Consider the following 17,420-nt stretch of genomic DNA (forward strand, 5'->3'; position numbering starts at 1 on the left):
ACTGCTCTGTCCCCAAAGCCCTGGGGGCCCAGGAGCAGGCCCTGGTCTAAAAGGATCCTGGAGTGGCTGGACCCAAAGTGGGTACCTGCGGCTGAGGACCTCATACAGTGCACAGCAGGGACTGTCCCCGAGTCCTTGTGGGGTGCCTTCCAGTGGCTTGTCCCTTGCAGGGTCCCAGGAGAGAAAGGTCTTGGCCTCCCAGTAACTTTACCAGCTTGGTTCCCTTGTCTGGGTTCCCCCTTTCCTCAGCTGCGTAGGTAACGGGGCCGTTGGACTGGCCTCTGTGGTCAGGTGCTGGGTGGGGAGGGCCTGCTGGGGCACAGCAGGGACACAGAACGCCCACCTGTTCCAACCCCCGCTACACCCTCTTCACCTGGGCCGGGCTGTTGCTCTGTGAAGCCACCTCCCCCTCTTGCCTGTGGCCTGGATAGAGTCCTAAATCCCAGCCTGCAGAGCTCCCCCCAAACCCAGGCTGGCTGACTCTGGCTCTGAGCACAGAAACCTGACCTGGGACAGCAGCCAGGTGTCAAGCAGGGCGGAGACCATGCGCAGAGCAGTGAGGCTGAGAACATCGGCCCTGGGAGGGGGAGAGGACACAGCCCCCAGCCCTGGGAACAAGCCCCTTTCCCAAGTGTCCGGGGAATGCAGTCTTCTGAGACCCATGGGGAGGGCGCACTGCAGGGCTACCCTGGGGGCCTAATACCTGAGGGGCCGCTCACCTGGGGTGAGTCACCTGTCCTCCTGGCACCCCCTGGCTACCTGGCTCAGGTGTGCAGGCCAGGCTTGCCCTGGCCCACCTTCCCAGCTTCCCTAGCAGCCCTGGGAGTAGAGCTTGGGTCTGGAGGTGGGATTTGAGAGGTGACCCCAGGACTGGAATGGGTATGGGATTCGGCACAGTGGGGGCTCAATCCCTAAGGACAAAATGGTCTCCCAGAAAAGCAGGTTTGGACATTTTTACTGGCTCCTGTCCCACCAGCTGGGGGGTGCCATCGGGGATTAGACTCCCTCACCTCTGGACCAGCCTCCTGTGGGGGTAAGGAGGTTCCAGGCCAAGCGGGAAGTGCAGAGAATAGACCCCGCAGAGGTCAGAGCTCACAGGACGGTGCTCACAGGGGAACATAACCTGACCCCGGGACTCTAACCCAGAGACACCCTGAGCTCTGTGCAGGTGAACAGCTGCCCATTCAGGGTGGGGAGGCCCCTGGCTGTGTTCTTGGGACACAAATCCAATGGTCCCCACCATGCTCAGACCCCCCAAGGCCCTCCAGTCACTCTCAGGGTCAGATTGCAGCCCTTGCTGTAGCCCGGCCCTAATACTGGGCTCCTTTCCCACTGCCTCCCATCACCCGCCGACCCAGCCACATGAACGTGCCAAGCCCATTCCTGCCACAGGGCCTTTGCACCTGCAGCTCCTTCGGCCTCAATCTCTTCCTACCTGCTTGTTCACTGCTGGAGTCAGGCCCTCCTTAAAGAAGCTGTCCTTGGCCTTCCTGGCCCTGTTACTCTTTTTTTTTGTTGCCCCACTTCTCCCACACGTTTATGACAATGTAAAATCACCTCTGTTACGTTTTTTTTTCTTTGGTTTATCCCTACTTTCTCTCCCAATTCAGAACTGATGGAACAGGGCCATGTCTGCTTTGTGCACAGTGATGTCCTCATCATCTGGTGCCAGCCTGGTGCTTGGGAAAGCCAGGAGCTGGGTGTCTGCCACCTAAACAATCCTGGAGTTTTGGTGTGAATGCATGGAGTGTGTACAGGCCACATGCATGTGCTCACGCAGGCCGCCTTCTCAGCGGGCAAGCCAAGCAGGACGTGCAGCCTGGCCCTGGCTTGCCACCTTGTCCCACCCACCCGGCCCACGGGGCCATATGGACGTCAGCACAGGCCTCTTGCCTCCGGCAGGCCCTGAGTAGCTGGACTGCTGGGCCTGCTGCAGCTGCTGTTCCCTGCAGGACATCAGGAAAGCATCGGCCTCCTGGTGGGTGGCCCGGCCTCATCTGCTAAGGGGCGACCCCACAGAGTGAAGGAGCGTCTTGGGAATCCCCAAACCACCCAGCCGGCCGCCCCTCCACCATCGTCTTGACCCCCATCTCTCTGACTCAACGCCACGGCGTCCGTCTGAGACACTGGCCTCCGGCGGGTCCCCCCCTGAGTAGGGACCCCTCGCGAAACCTCCCCAGACGTTAAGGAGGGACTACGGAGAGCCCTCTTGGCATCAGCTGGGGCAAGGGCCCCTGCTCCCGAGCTCTAGTCTGGGGTCAGAAGAGAATGAGGTGAGGGCGCCCCTCTTATTCAAGTCGCAGCCAACGGGACAGAACCGCGGAGGAACGTGCGAAGGCTCCGGGAAAGAAGTGCAGACGGACAGACCGGCGTCGGGCGCAGAGCGGCCCGGCCCGCCCCCCACGCTCGCCCCGCCCCGCCCCAGCCCCGGCGAGCGCGGCGCCCGCACTCGGCTCCCTGCTGCCCGGGTGAGTGCCGCGCGCCCCCGCCCTCCGCTCCCGCTGGGGCCCCGCGCAGATCTCTCCCGTCTTCTCCGGGGGTCTCACCACCGTCCCTGTTGTCTTCTCCGGGGGTCTCACCACCGTGCGCGCAAGCCCGCGCCTCCCGCCTGCGGCGCGCCCCGTTCCCCGCGCGCCCGCGCGCACCCGAGGTTCACCTGCCGCGGCCCTGGGTGCCTCCCGCGTTCTCAGCCGCTCCGGCCCCTCGCGCTCCCTCTGGTCCGGGTGTGCCCGGGTCAAGGCAGAAGCCTCTGTCGGCCCGACCTCCCCGCGCTGGGCGCCACAGTGGGGCTCGCCGGGGCCCGCGGAGGGTGGGCGGCGCGGCTGGCGAGGGTTCGGAGGCTGTGGCTAGAGCTGGGTGCGGGAAGCGGCGGGAGCAGGATCCAATGGGGCGCTGGGAGAGCCGTCCAGGGCAGCGCATGAGCCGGCCAGGGGCGCGGGAGCGTCGAAGTGGGGCTGCCCCGCGGCCCGAGGGGATATGGGGGGCCGCCAGCTCTGGGAAGACGCGGGCAGCGCTGGGCCAGCTCCCAGCATCCTTGGGAACCGAGTCCCCGCCTCTCCAGGGCTTGGCCCCTGTGCTCTGAGGCCAAGCCCGCAGAAGGGGGCTCACTCCTGGAGGACTGCCTGCCTGCGGTACCCCCACCCAGGGCCCAAGTGGGGCCCTCACCTGCCCACCTGCCCGGCCCAGGTCCCCAGCCTGCAAGCTGACCTGCGGTCCTGGGGGAGGCCCAGGGCCAGAGGCGACCCCGGCACAAAGCCAGGCAGCTCTGGCTGCTGCTCGCCTCTGGGTAGAGCAGAGGGACAGGCGGCCACTGGGCAGGAGTGGGGGCCTGGGGGGCAGAAGGTGGTGGATGGCACCAGTGGCAATGACCACCACTTGTTCCTGGTAAAATAATGACCCAGATTTCCGAACAAGTGTGCTGGGGCAGGACGAGGCCTTGGAACCCAGCCCAGGGGCTGAGGAGGGGGTTCTGCCACCCCACCCGCCCATTTCTGCACCAAGCCAGCACCACCCACCTCAGTATCCCCTTCCTGGTGAAGGGGTACCTGGCTCCTGGCCCAGGCTGCCCTAAGGGAAGTGGAGATATTTGGGGTGGGGGACAGGAGTAGGTTTGCCACCGGCTGTACTTCAGAGCCACGCCCTCCCATGGGGGTGTCAGGCCTGGAGAGGCCCTCATGTGGGGCTGGGGCCCATCTCTCTTCACCACGCTACCCCACATGGGCTTGGGGAGTACCGTGCTCTGCAGCCTCCCAGCTAAGACCCTTGGGGTAGGCTGCCCTCGTTGGGGAGACAGCTTCTCCGACAAGCCCGGAAGGGGAAGGAGAACCTGGACCTCCTGCCACAGAGCTGAAGCCGCGTCCCCAGGCCCCTGGGGGGCTCTGGCCCCCTTCTCTGAGGAGCCCAGGGCAGGGGCCTTTCCTAATATTGGGCCATTTGGGGCAGGTGAGAGGAAGCACCCACTGAGCGCCCTCCATGTGCTGGGCACTGTGCTCAGGGTCTTGCACATGTGGGTGTATCTCATCTGTTCACCGCATAAGCGGTCACAGGAAGCCAGCGCTCAGGGCAGGGGCGTGACTTATGAGACTGCTGGGCCGGGGGGTGCGCGGGGCAGGGGTTGGGGGCTGTTCTCTGCACCGGGTCAGTGGGTATAGGCAGCCCCTCCCCTGGGGGACCCTGGGTCGGAGAGCCCAGGGCTAGCCCCCAGGCCCCTTGGACTGAAGGCCCACCTGCAGAGAAAGGGCCCCAGGGACAATTTTGCATGAAAGTGTAATTTCTGTGACTAAGAAGATCACCTCTCCAGAATAATGGCTCTTCAGAATTACCTTCCCGGAGAGGCGGCCCTGCAGCCGTGGCCTAATTTCATTCATTGCTCTGAAGTCTAACTCGGGAAATGGGTGTTTGGGCTATAGCAGAGCAGGGCCCTGGGGCAGCCTGCTCAGCCTGCTCTGGGTTCTGGGTGCCACCGCTTTCCATGTTAGGGTCAAAGAGCACCAGCTGCCCTGAGCTGGCAGTGCCCGAGAGCACACGGTCAACCCCCACACTGTGAGCAGGACACTCTGGGGGGCTGCTCCCTCGCCCCACCCAGCACCCCAGGGCCCATGCAGAATGGGCCGAGAGCCCCTTGTTTTATAAATGTGGGGCGCCCTCTGCAGCGTGGGGGCCTCGTTCCAGCCCAGGGGCTCGCCTTCTGACCCATCACCCAGGATGCTGCCCAAGGGACCCGACTTGACCCCAAAGGACACAGTCATCCCCAAACATCACAAACTGGCCTGTTTTAGACAGAGTTAAAGGCACACACCCCACATCAGGTCCCTGGGGTACAGGTGCTAGAGCAGCAAATCCGGACACAGAACGACCTTCCCCTCCTGGTGAGCCTTCCTGGGGTGGCGCCCAGGGACACAGCCAGCCCTGGGAGGCAGCCATGGGAGGCTGGCAGAGCCTGTTGCCCTGACCCCTGTCCTTAGGATTTTCTCCTCATCCCCAGCGCTCGTCAGGTCAGCCCTGACCAGTTCCCAGCAGTAGGTGTAGGCAGCACAGGTATGCACACAGGTGCACACACAGGTGTCAGCACCACGCTCCGAGGGTCCCTCAGCCCCTCTTCCCATTCCCCAATCCTCTCTCCAGCTATATCCAGACTGAGCCGATCCTGACTTGCAGGTTTTTCTGGTCTGAACGATGATTTTTTCACACCCAAGAGTTGTAATTTTCAAAAATAGGCACTTGCTCATTTTACTTCTTAGACAGAAGCTAAATTTATTTCATAATATTTTTGCCAGTGCCTTACTGATGTCCTAAACATAACGATTCGTACCTTGAGCGTACTTGTTAAGTCACGCGATTTTTATTTCACCTGAAGTGAACCTGACGTCCACCTTACTACTGTTGATTTTCTAGGTTTCCTGGCATCATTATCTGAGTAAATGTGGAAATTCTGGGGTGTCTGCCCATGGGGAGCAGGGGGTTTCCTTCTGTAATCGCCAGTGTTGTTTGCTCTGGGCCCCCATGTCCACCATATTCCAGGGGACCACCCCCACAGAGGGCCCCATGGGGTGTCCCTGTGCTAAGGTGACGGTGGGCCAGCTGGGCGGGGCTCCTGGGGGGTTGCCACAGCCCTGGCCCTTCTGTCTGGGTCCCTGCGGCACTCAGCCCCCGTCAGCCCAGCGCGCCTGCACAGTGCAGCATCCAGGCAGTGTTTTCTCTGGAGCAGCACCATTTTTGTGAACTATTTCAAGCGTATAGAAACGTACAGTCACTGTACACATACCCACGTGCAGGCCACTGAGAGTGGCAGATGGTAACATTTTCCCATCTCTGCCTCTGTCTCTGCTGAATCCCATGGGCACAGGGGGCCGTTTCGTCCACCTGCTGCCTGGATTTCCCCCAACACTTCCTCCCTCCTGCGTGTGCCTTTTTTGCGTCCACTGCTTTACCTGTGAGGCCTCCTGTTCCATCCTGCATGCTCCGCCTGGAGCTCCAGAAACCGCCCCTGCCCCTGGGACCCGCCCTGGGACCCGCGTGTCCCCGCAGTTGCTGTGACGTCACTTCGTGCAGCACTTATGTGCTCCCATCCTTTCCTGGCTTGGTGACACTGCGGTGCAGTGGGGTGGGGAGTGAGTGGTAGGCCCTGAGTGGCTGGCTGGCAGCTGTTGGGGGCAGGGAACCAACCCCCCAAGACACAGGCCTGGGCTCTGAGGGGCGGCGCAGATGCCACTCACCCCAGGATGGTGCTTCTGAGAGCTGGGTGGGCACTGGCACAGCCGCCACAGCCTCCTCGGCCTAGAGGCCTCCTGAGGTCCCAGGGGGTCACCCAAGAGAGTGGGGTGTGAGGGTTGCCTCACTTCCAGCGGGCACTGGCTGGGTGCAAGGGGCTTGCTGGCCTGGCCTCATGACTCCCCTGTCCCTACTCCTGTCCTGTGGGGCTCCTGGGAGGCAACTCTGTGGCCCTCAGCCCCTTGCCTGGAGAGGGGCAGGGCCCTGACCCCGGGGCTCCGCAGGCTGCGGGCTGCCAGGCCACCCGGGACAGTGGGGGCATCAGCAGACAATGTCTGGGCTCGGAGCCACCTGCCCGCTGCCCCACGGTCCTGTCCCCTGCTTCTTCCTCTCTGGGCTCCTTTTCCAAACAATTTGTCTAATGTGATTCCGCCAGTGAGTAACAGTGTTTACAGACGCACAGGGGTAACCCAAGCCCAGGGCAGGTGGGGTGGGAAACACCCCCATCCAGGTCTCCCTTCTGCTTCTGCAGGGAGGACGCTCCTGGCACGCCCGCCCTCGGAGGCGGTGGCAATGGAGCCCGTGGCAATGGAGCCCCTGTTCCCAGCCTCCATGCAGGATGGCTGGAACACCTCCTCGGCAGCCACCAGCGGAGGCAGCAGCAACGGGACGCTGGTGGGGCCGGCGCGCTCGCTAGGGGCCCGGGCCGTGCTGGTGCCGGCGCTGTACCTACTGGTGTGCACGGCGGGGCTGGGCGGCAACGCGCTGGTCATCTACGTGGTGCTGCGCCATGCCAAGATGAAGACCGTCACCAACATCTACATCCTCAACCTGGCCGTGGCCGACGTGCTGCTCATGCTGGGGCTACCCTTCCTGGCCACACAGAACGCCGTGTCCTACTGGCCCTTCGGCCCTGTGCTGTGCCGGCTGGTCATGACGCTGGATGGCATCAACCAATTCACCAGCGTCTTCTGCCTGACCGTCATGAGTGTGGACCGCTACCTGGCCGTCGTCCACCCCATCCGCTGCACGCGGTGGCGCCGCCCAAGGGTGGCCAGGCTGGCCAGCGCCGCTGTCTGGGCCTTCTCGCTGCTCATGGCACTGCCGCTCGCGGTCTTCGCCGACGTCCAGGAGGGCGGAGACACCTGCAACCTCAGCTGGCCAGAGCCCGTGGGCCTGTGGGGTGCCGTCTTCATCACCTACACGTCCGTGCTCGGCTTCTTTGGGCCCCTGCTGGTCATCTGCCTCTGCTATCTGCTCATCGTGGTGAAGGTGAAGGCGTCGGGTGTGCGCGTGGGCTCCACGCGGCGGCGGTCAGAGCGCAAGGTGACCCGCATGGTGGTGGTGGTGGTGGTGGTGTTCGTTGCCTGCTGGCTGCCCTTCTTCATCGTCAACATCGTCAACCTGGCCTTCGTGCTGCCCGAGGAGCCCGTCTCCGCTGGCGCCTACTTCTTCGTGGTCATCCTGTCCTACGCCAACAGCTGTGCCAACCCCGTGCTGTACGCCTTCTTCTCTGATAACTTCCGCCAGAGTTTCCGGAAAGTTCTGTGCCTCCGCAAGGGCTACGGCACTGAGGATGCGGATGCCATGGAGCCGCGGCACAAGGGCAGCCCGCTGCAGGAGGCCATGGTCCCTGCACGCAGCTCCGAGGCCAACGGGCTTATGCAGACCAGCAAGCTGTGAGTGCCCTGGGCAGCTGGCACCAGCAGCCACCCCGAGATCCGGGGTCCTGCGAGGTGCCCCCACAGTGGCCGGGACACTCCCACAGTGAAAAGACCAGCATGCATGGCGAGCCATGGGTGGTCCTGCAGTGACTGATGCTACATCTGCCTGCCTGTCCTCGCTGAGCAGGCAGGAGGGGCCCAGGGTCCTGGTCAATGACCAGAATGTCTCACCCCCAGGGTATTGGGGCTGAAACTGCAGAGGGGACAGCTGGGACTGCAGCGCTCTCCAGCCCTTGAGACCCACCCACCCCCTCCCCACCCCCTGCCAGGGCATCTCCCTTCCCCTTCCTGGCCGGCCATAGTCGCTGATCTGATCGATGGTTAGGGGAGCGAGGGACGTGCTGGGGGCTGCGGCTTCCACAGTGGGCATTGCGGGGGGCAGCAAGCATAGAGAGAGAGTGTCGAGGCCGAATTGTGGATGAAGAGAGAGACTTTTGGGTCTGGGGGCCCAGGCATCTGGAGGGGCCTCTTCTGGGGGACCCTGGGACACCAGGGGAGGCCATCGGAGGTAGGAGGCAGGAATCTGCAACCATCTCTTCTGCTTCCGGCCTCAGCCTGGGAGAGGGGGCAGAAGTGAAGGAGGAGAATATGTAGACAGCAGCTGGGGGGCAGTCCCCCCAGCGCATGTAGCAGCCGCTCAGAAAGGTGCACTGCGTGGACGTGCACAGTAGCCAGCAAGTGCCGGGCGCCTGAGGAGCTCTGCCCCACCCCCAGGCTGCAGGTCCTGCCCACACCCCCAAAATGCCGGCTCCTGCCACCACGGCTCGAGCTTCCTGGGTCTGCCCAGATGGTACCCCAGCCCCGGAGGGCACGGGAGCCGGCAGAGCTGTGCCGGGCACAGAAAGACTTGGCCAGTGCTGCCTGGTCCTCGGCGCCGAGCCGGGTAGAGGCCAAGCCCTGGAAGCGTGATCGTGTAATGAGGGCGCTTGTGTTTGACAACCCGCTCTCCTGAATAAATTGGAGAATGAATGTTTGACTCTTTCCCAAAGCAAATATTGTCCCTGGAGCCGATCGAAGCTGGTGCAGATCAGGGTGCGTGGACCGAGTGAGGCTGGGGTGGAGGCGGGGGCGGGACACGGGCAGCGAACGGTGAGATGATAACACAGGCAATGTGAACAGGTGGGGCTGGGGGAAGGACTGGCAGCTCCTTGGGGTGGGGTCCCAGGCTGGGGCCGCACGTCCTGCCTCCTGAGAGTGGGGGACCAGGATGCAGCCCCAGGGACTTAGGGGCACCGGCTCCTCCTGTGGCTGGCGGGTTCCGGGAGTGGACGGCTGGCTGGGGCACGTGGGTCTCCGCCACTCCTCAGCCCAGTTCTGGGGGCCGAGGAGCTCCTCCACGTGAGGATCTGCAGAGCTGGGCAGCAGACTCACTGGAAGCAGGTGACCGAGCCCCCCACCCTCCTGGGGGCCAGGGTCCCAGGGAGGGCAGGGTGCCCCAGGAGAGACTGAGGCCCATGCAGCCTGCCTCCGCCAATCCTCGGTCAGGCCCCCGGGGTCTGGACGCACAGCCTATCTGCCAGAATGACTCTGGGGAGCGTGCAGATGGCTCGGAAATCTGCCCAGATCAATTCCTCCCAATTGATTTGCTATCACGAGCGCCATCCCAGTCTATGCCCGCAGGAGCGCCGCCTGCCCTTGTGGGGACTGCAGGCGCCAGCAGCGCCCTGCCCCTTCCTGCCCGTGGGTGGGTGAGCGCGTGGGGCCTGAGGGACCCAGTGGGCGAGGAGCCTGTGTGCCGTTCTGGGGGGCTCCTGGGTGTGGACCCTGGGGCTGGGCCTGGCCGGCACGGATGGCCCCCGGATCAGGGAGAGAGGGCAGCTCCAGCTGGAGACGGCGAGGATTCAGGACAACCCAGGGGCCCGACGGTCGGTGGGTGCAGAGTATCCTGGGGGGGTGTGAGCTCTGGGGCCGGTGGACATGCCCCGCCTGGCTGCTGCCCTCCTGCCCTCTGCGCAAGCTGGGGCAGCCTCGGGGCTGCAGAGCTGGCGAGCTGCCTGCCGGCCCCGGGTCCCCAGGGCCAAGTGGGGGTGGGTGTGCGGAGCGAACCCTCTGGCCGCCTGCTTCACGGGCTCGCTCTCCGCATGGATGGGTTTTATTGGCCGCTGGGCTCCCGTGGCTCCACGGCGACGTCGCTCAGGAAATCCGGCCCTCGGGGACAGGATGAGGCGGCCCCCGGGGTGGGGTGCAGACAGGAGGGTCTATTTGCCCAGCAGGGCAGGGTTCAGGCTGGGAGGGGTGCGGCCCCCACAGACAGAGCTGATGATGTATCCTCACGATGAGGGAGACTCAGGGGAGCCTGGGGAGCACGGAGGGCTGGGGCGTCCTTCGGGGGGGGTCAGAGAAGGGCTGATGTTGAGAGGAGGTCCTCTGCCCATCGCTTATCAGGGCCCCTTTGGACCCTGGGGTTCAAGGGCTGGTGGGGACGAAGACCCAGGAGACCGCTGGGCTGTGATGCCCCCACCCATCCCGTCCAGGGACTCTGCCCTGGTGGGGCCCTACCCGGAGGTCCTCACCCAGAGCCTGGGGCTCCCCTCCCTGCTCCCCCCCTGGGGCTCCCCCACTGCAGGCTGCCTGTCTGACAGTCTTACCTGTCCCAGATTTGTGCTCATGGGCGTGCCGGGTGCTGCCTGGGTGCCTGGGTCCATCCCAACGTTGGGGTGGGCCAGGCCTCCCTCCCCAGTCCCTGCCTCGGGGCAGGAGGGCGCCCACCCCTCCCTGACGTTTTCACACACGGTAGCACTGGCCATGTGTGGTCAGGTGCTCGGGGGTGCAGGGGCAGGGGGCCCCTGAGGAGGGGAAGAGCAGGGGGCCTCCTGACGAAGTCTGTGTGGACTGGCTGTCCAGCCCCGGTGGGACGGCCGTGGGGCCCCACTCTCCCTCAGGAAACGTGCAGCCCCTCACCAGGGCAGTTTGAGGGCGGCGGGGGGGTGAAGCCCTGGGTCAGGGGCTTTGCCCCTGGAGGGTAAGGGGTAGGGGTCACCAGAACAGGAGGCGGGGCACTCCTCCAGCTGGGGGCCTGCCGGGGCGCTGGGACTGATCGTCCGAGCCTCTGCTGCTGAGCAGCGACGCGGTCCTGCGCCAGCACCGCACCCCTCACTACATCCCTGCTCTGTGGTCCCCAGGCCTCAGAGGATGGCCAGAGGATGGGGTCACCCAGGAGCCACCCTCGGGGCAGCCCGAGACCCCGACCTCTCCCCACACCCCCACACCCTGCTGGGGGCAGGTGCAGTCCTTGCCCTCCTCCAACTGAGCCCCTGGGGGTCGTCCCAGAGGCCCCCGGAGCTGGGGAGGAGCCCTGTGGCTGCCCGGGGCCCCCCACTTCCTGACCCCAGGCTGCGGCCCTGCTGGGCCCTCTGATGGCGGGTCGGCCCACAAGTCCTCCGGGGCCACCGTCCTGGGCCTGCTCCCTGAGGGACAGGACAGTGGGGCCCAGGCCCCTGGAAGCGAGAACACCTGGATGCCCAGTGCTGTGGAAGGACCAGCCAAGGGGGTCCCTGCCCCCCCGCGCTCAGAAGCCCTGTCCTGCCTTGTCTGTCTGCATGGACCCTCGGGCGGCGGGAGCCCCGTGCCCTCCCCAGCGGGGAAGCTCTCCCGCCCAGGCTCTGGTACTGCGGGCGTCAAGGCTGGGGTGTGCGGCAGCATTTCCCGTATTCACAGTCAAACCTGCCTTTGGGAAACTGGGAAATTCTTGCACTTTTTAAAAAAGTTAATGTTCTTCCCCCATTCAGGGATTAGCTAAATCTTTCCACTCATTTCTGATTGTGGTAAAATACACATAACACAGGATTTACGAAAACGGGGTTAGGAGTGCAGTCCAGGGCCACCAGGCACATTCACACGTTATGTGACCATGCGCCCCATCCCCAGAACTCTGTCGCCTTCCCAACCGACACCCTGTCCCCAGGAAACACCGGCTGCCCGCCCCAGCCCACCCCTGCCCCTCGTGCCCTCTGCTTTCTGTCTCTGGATTTGACAACTCCTGGGACCCCACAGAAATGGAGTCACGCAGGACCTGTGGCCTCCCTCTCTGAGCGTGCATCCTCAGGGGCCGTGCGCGCTGCGGCCGGTGCCGGGATGTCCTCGCTAATACCCCGCCGTGCGCGGGGACCCCCCGTGTGGGCCCAGGGATCTGTGGAGGGACACACGGGCTGTTTCCACCTCTTGGCTGTTGTGAACCCTGCTGCTGTGAGAGCCGGTGTGTGTCCCACATATTCTAACGCCTGTATTGCTGGCAGCTCTGAAGTCCGAGGTGGGGCCTGCGGGAACACGCCTGGAACCCCCTCATCACGGCCCCTGCCTTGCTGGCACTTGGGGAGCGCTTGGCCCCAGGGGTGCATGTGTCCCTTCTGGTGGCTGCTGCATCGCTGGTCTGTCTGTCCATTCTTGGGCCTGTGTTCTCAGGGTCCCCTTGCAGCTGCTCTGGGGGCCCTGACAGAGGGCCCCTGCACCCCACTTCCGGCCAGGTGAGCTGAGGCCACCCAAGCCAGGAAGAACACAGGCTTTGTTTGGAGCTGGCCAGACGGGGACTGCCCAGACAGACCCAGAGCACACAGGCCGGGGTCCTGGTCAGGGTGGGACGGGGCCCAGGACCTCGGCACTTATCTCTGTGGCAGAGCCCTCTCTGCCGCCGCAGACCCCATTAGCACCCTGAGGCAGCTCCCGACTCGCGAGCAGGTTGCCAGGCTGTTCCGGGCGTAAAAGGACACAGGCTCTGCCCAGCTCAGCTCAGCCGGAAGGGTGCCTGGGGTCCAGGGCCTCCTCTGGCTGCCCGCGGTCCCTCCCAGAACTCCTCCTGTCTCTAGTGGGGCCGTGGCCTAACCGGCCCAGGTCCCCAGCCCGCAAGTCCTGCTTGCACCTGACATGCCGCCATGGGGCCTGCTCGGGTTGCAGGGTTTCTGGCCTACAGGGTCCCCTTTGAGCCCCCTGATGCTCTGTGTCTCTGGGTACAGACCCCTGTACCCAGACATTCCCTCTGAACCCAGGACCCAGCATGGGGGGCCTGGGTGTGGGCACTGACCCACATCTCTTGGTCTCGGCTTTCTGTTGGCCAGGAGGGGCTTTAGGGCCGGTGGGGCCTCCTGTCTGGGACTGTAGGAGCCCCCACCCTCTTTGCCCCACGGGGCCCTCACAGACCTCCAGGCCAGGACATGGGGAAGGCAGCTGTAGGTGGACACACTTCGGGCAGCACCAGGGTGTGCCCACTGTATGTGAGGCCTGGGCCAAGAGCCCCCGCCCCTGCAGACAGGCCCTGCCCACACAGAAAGGGGGTCCTGTCAGCGCTTCCCTGGTGGCATCCCCTCCTCCCTCCCCTCCTCTGTCCAGGGCCACACTTGGGGGCCATCCCAGCCCGTAGGGGGGCCAGCTCCCAGCTCCACCCATGCTTGAGAGCTCTGCACACCCATTGGGGCTCCATTTCTCCACATGCCAATGCTGTGGCCCTCTGCCCTGGGGACAGAAACACCTGTCTGTGCATCTAGAAGGATGGGGCCTGATGACCCCCACCCCACCCCACCCCACCCCAGGCTGCCTCTCTAGGCCTCCGTGACCCAGGTTCCCTCTGTGGTCCCACCCACCCAGTGGCCCCCTGTCCATGGGGCATGCAGGAGGGTCCCTGCTCCAGCCTCTGTGCAGTGTGGGTGAGCTCCATGGTGACCAGGGAGGGTGTTCCCAGCTTCCCCAGCTCAGGGGTGAGGAGGTACCTGCCTGTGAAATGGGCAAGCAGGTGCCCCACCCTGTTCCTGCCTCTCCCCGTCAGCTGCCATCGTCCAGAGATGGTCCCCAGCCCTGGCGCCACACTCCTCCAGGACTTGCCCAGGCCAGGTGGATATGGGAGTTCATTTCATGACAGATGGGGCTCTCGGTGGGGCCAGGGCAGGGGGCAATGGAGGGGCCAGAGGAACAGCCAGGTGGGGCGCTCTGTGGGTCCAGGACCCCAAGGCGGGCAAGGATGGGAGAGCCCTGTGCCCAGTGCCCAGGAGGCTCGGGCTGACCTGCCAGGCAGCCTGCTCCAGGTTCATCCTCAGGGCAGAGGGACTGGGGTCTGCCAGCAGCCACCTCCTGCCACGTGCTGGCTCTGGCCCATGGCCCGTGGCCCTTCCTGCTGAGAGGGCTCCAATGTCTCCTGCCCAGCCTGCTGCCCCAGCCCCTCACAGAGCCCAGGCCGGGTGGGGGCGGCTCTGGAGTGGGAAAGGAGCAGACTCAGCGTGGACCCTGGGAGGGGCAGCCTGGCAGCCCCAACCTGGGGTGGGGTGGATGGAGGCCTGTGGTACGACTGTGCCCAACCCCATGTGCTCCCCCTGTCCGCAGGGACATGAGCCTGTAGCCCACTACCCCATGGCCTCCAGGCCCTATCTGAGTGGGCACAGTGGGGGTCTGGGCTCCACCAGGTATAGAGATCTCCCTCCACCACCCAGCCTGTTGCAGACAGACAAAGGTCACCCGGAGCGCCAGAAAATCAAGCCACCAGAGTGGGGTGTGGATTCACCCCCAGGGCGAGATTCATCCCCAGCCCGGGGCAGCACCATCTCTGCTTGACATTGTCCTGTCTTGTGGCCTTTGCCACCATCTACACCCAGGAATTTAGTGTGCTTCCTGTAGTGATTGGCTCCGAGAGCGCCAGTGTCTGCCCTGAACTCCCCCCAGCCTCCCCAGCGTCTAGCCTGACACCCAACAGTAGGTATCACGGTGGTGCCTGTCGTAGCCCTTTATAAGTGGAACAGACCACTCAGCCGCGAGGGCAAAGTTCATGGCGTGTGGAGGTGCCCCGCCTGCCCCTTCATCCCCGCCACGGCCCACCACGCCCCTGATCCATCTGCTGCTGGTGGGACATGTGGTTTGTATCTGTCAGCGCCAGGTCAGCCCCGAGCTGTCTTGCCCCACCACACCCCTCAAACATGCAACCACTGTGCACAGTCAGTGCTCAAACATTGCTGGCACAACCCTCTGCTGAGGGGGGTGATGGGGAGTGAGTGCCACCCAGCGCTGGTGTGGCAGGGGGCCTCTCCGTGGCTGCTAGAGCTCTGAGGCCGGCTTGACCAGGTGGCCACTGAGGATGATGTAGAGGTTGCCGTGCTCACCGCAGATGGCATTGTCAGGGTCCCGCTGGAACATGCGCACCCAGGCGGAGTCCCCGGCGGCCAGCAGGCTCTGGGTCTGCATGGTGCTGCGCTCCCTGGGCTGTGCCTACAGCACAGCCATGGCCTGCTGGCTGCACATGACATGCAGGTACGTCTCCTTGTAGTTCCAGGTGTGCCTGTTGAGGCTCAGGAGGTACACGCCTGAGTACAGGTGCAGAGGAAGCGGCCTGCCGGAGGCTGAAGGTGCGGTCCAGGTTCACCAGCTCGGTGTCAAAGGACCCAGCCTGGCAGGTGTCGGCGCTGTGCAGGCCCTCACACCAGCCCACTGAGAAGGCCCAGCAGATGTGCTGGCACGGGGCGCCCAGCAGCCCCACCTGCCCCTTCTGGCCCTTGTGGCCCCAGAAGCCCTGGGAGCCTGGGGGACCGTCCTTCCCACTCCTGCCAGAGTGACCTCTGACCCCTGCCTAGGAAGCAAGCGGAGGTCACTGGCCACGGCTCAGGACTCAGGGTCAGACACACCGGCGTGCATGTGACCCCACCTCTCCTGAGCCCTGGCCTCTGTAAGGTGGGGCTTCCCCTCACACAGGGCAAAGAGAGCTGCATCCCAAAGTGTGGCCATTCTGGGGCCTGTGTGGGCTGTCACCTGGGGGCACTGGGGACAGCAGGGGCCCGGGCAGCTGCTTCTCACCCTGGGCTTTGAAGGACCAGAGGGCTGGAAAGCCGGCACCTAAGGCCCGCCTGATGCAGCCAGCCAGCCAGGCCTCCGGCAGGGGGTCCCCTTGGAGCCGGCCTGCTCGCAGGGGGGACGCCCCCCCAGGGACCTCCACGGGCCTAGGAGGGAAGCCAGGGGCAGGCAAGCAGGGCCCCTCCATCTTCCCACCTGAGGAGGCACCTGGGGGGCTGGCAGCCCTACCAGCCTGTCAGGAGCAGCCCCGGCCCTGGGTGCCCTTCCCAAGTGGCTCTGCCCGATCAGGGCCTCGGGTTTGGCTTGCTGTCCAGCAGTGTATACGGTGTCCCTGTGGGGACAGGGCTGGGGAGCCAGCTCTCCGCAGACACTCACCATGTGGCCCCCCAACCCCAAGGTGGGAAAGGTGGTCTTTAACCCAAGACCTGGGCCTCCTGGCTCCACCTCACCCCACTCAGGAGGTCTGTGCCCGGTGGGGGCACCCTTCTCAGCTCAGCCGGCAGCTGCTGGGGGCGGGCCCTGGGTGAGCCCCAAATGTGCCCGGGCCTCAGTCTCCCCTGGCTTGTGGGTCCTGCCTATCTTTGTCTCCCCGGGGCTGAATCCAGGAGGCTCAGCCAGGGCTGGCCCCTTGCAAGGTCAGGAGCATAAGGTCAGGGCCCTCACTCTTTTCTGAGCCCAGCCCTGCCAAGAGAGACACTGGCCTTCTCCTCCAGGAAGCCCCTGGGGATGCAGCCGGGACAAGGTCTTTCCCCTTGCACAGGGGGTCTGAGACCCTCTCCCAGGCCGAGCGTCCCTGGCAGGTGGGACCCCTTCTCTCCACCACCTCCCCTGTGGAGCCCAGCAGACCCTAACGGGCACCCCCAAGCTGCAGTGGATCTGCAAGGCCCTCCTAGAATCCCCCATGGAGGCGCCTGACAGAGCAGGTGTCTGCAGGGGACCTGGGATCCTGGCCCACAGGCAGGCCTGCACCGTGGAGCCCCACCTCACCCTGAACATCTGGGGCCCCCCCAGAGCCCTCTGGGCTGAAGCCTCCCTCCTCACAGCACCTGGGAGAGACCCCCGCCCACCCACACACCCCCTTACCATCTCATTGCCTCGTGCGGCTGCCCGCCTGGCAATCTGGGCATCACTGCCCTAGTGGCTGTGAAAGGGCCCCTTCACGCCCACCCCAGGTGCCTGTGGCTTCCCCTGGGCTGTCCAAGTCCAACAGGCCCGGGGTCAGCTCCAGAGCTCTGGAACAGGAGGCTCGCAGGGCCCTCCTGCCGATCATGGGTCTGGGGGCCGGGGGCTGGCGCTGCGGGCTGGTCACCATCCTCCGTTGGGGGCACAGTGATCTGGGGGCAGTGAGGGAGGTCTCACTGTGGCTGGGTGGAGACTGGGGAGGGGGCCAGAGGCCGAGGTGAGGGACAGACCCAGTGCCTGCGCTGGGCCCACCAGTGATGGAGATGGTGATGCCCCTGGTCTCTGGCTGGGGACGGCAGCATCTGGCCAGGCCTTGGTGCCCCGTTGCCCAGCACCCAGGGTCACTGCCCAGTGGAGCGAGAGGCCTGCTGTGACCCCACGGGGGGCCCGGCCAGACCCAACTGTTCATGGAGTAAAGGCTGTGATGTCTGCGGGAATGAGTCACAGGTCTCCAGGTGGCAGCGGGAGGGGTGGGGGGCTGCGCCCACTGTGCCCAGGAAGCTGAGCCACCCCAGGGCCTGGGCCTGTCCCTGCTTCAGGTCT

The 17,420-nt window shown here is 64.8% G+C and overlaps 2 protein-coding genes across 2 annotated transcripts; one reads left to right on the top strand and one right to left on the bottom strand.

Moving 5' to 3' along the window:
- The first annotated feature begins 6,791 nt into the window (after positions 1-6,791).
- On the top strand, positions 6,792-8,211 carry SSTR5 (somatostatin receptor 5). Its single transcript, XM_036915843.2, has one exon. The coding sequence runs from the start codon at positions 6,799-6,801 to the stop codon at positions 7,891-7,893; it is 1,095 nt and encodes a 364-aa protein (XP_036771738.2). The 5' UTR covers positions 6,792-6,798; the 3' UTR covers positions 7,894-8,211.
- A 6,734-nt stretch (positions 8,212-14,945) lies between these two features.
- C1QTNF8 (C1q and TNF related 8) lies at positions 14,946-17,007 on the bottom strand. The gene is given in 5 exon segments (XM_057488031.1): positions 14,946-15,218; positions 15,221-15,243; positions 15,246-15,474; positions 15,664-15,890; positions 16,863-17,007. Coding segments are annotated over 5 exon segments (897 nt in total).
- Positions 17,008-17,420: the final 413 nt, after the last annotated feature.

The sequence above is a fragment of the Manis pentadactyla genome, chromosome 10 (assembly GCF_030020395.1).
Source record: "Manis pentadactyla isolate mManPen7 chromosome 10, mManPen7.hap1, whole genome shotgun sequence".
Classification (NCBI taxonomy): Eukaryota; Metazoa; Chordata; class Mammalia; order Pholidota; family Manidae; genus Manis; species Manis pentadactyla.

What these genes read in the sequence shown, in the direction of transcription:
- SSTR5 (XM_036915843.2), top strand. Translation starts at nt 6,799, where the DNA reads ATGGAGCCCCTGTTCCCAGCCTCCATGCAGGATGGCTGGAACACCTCC.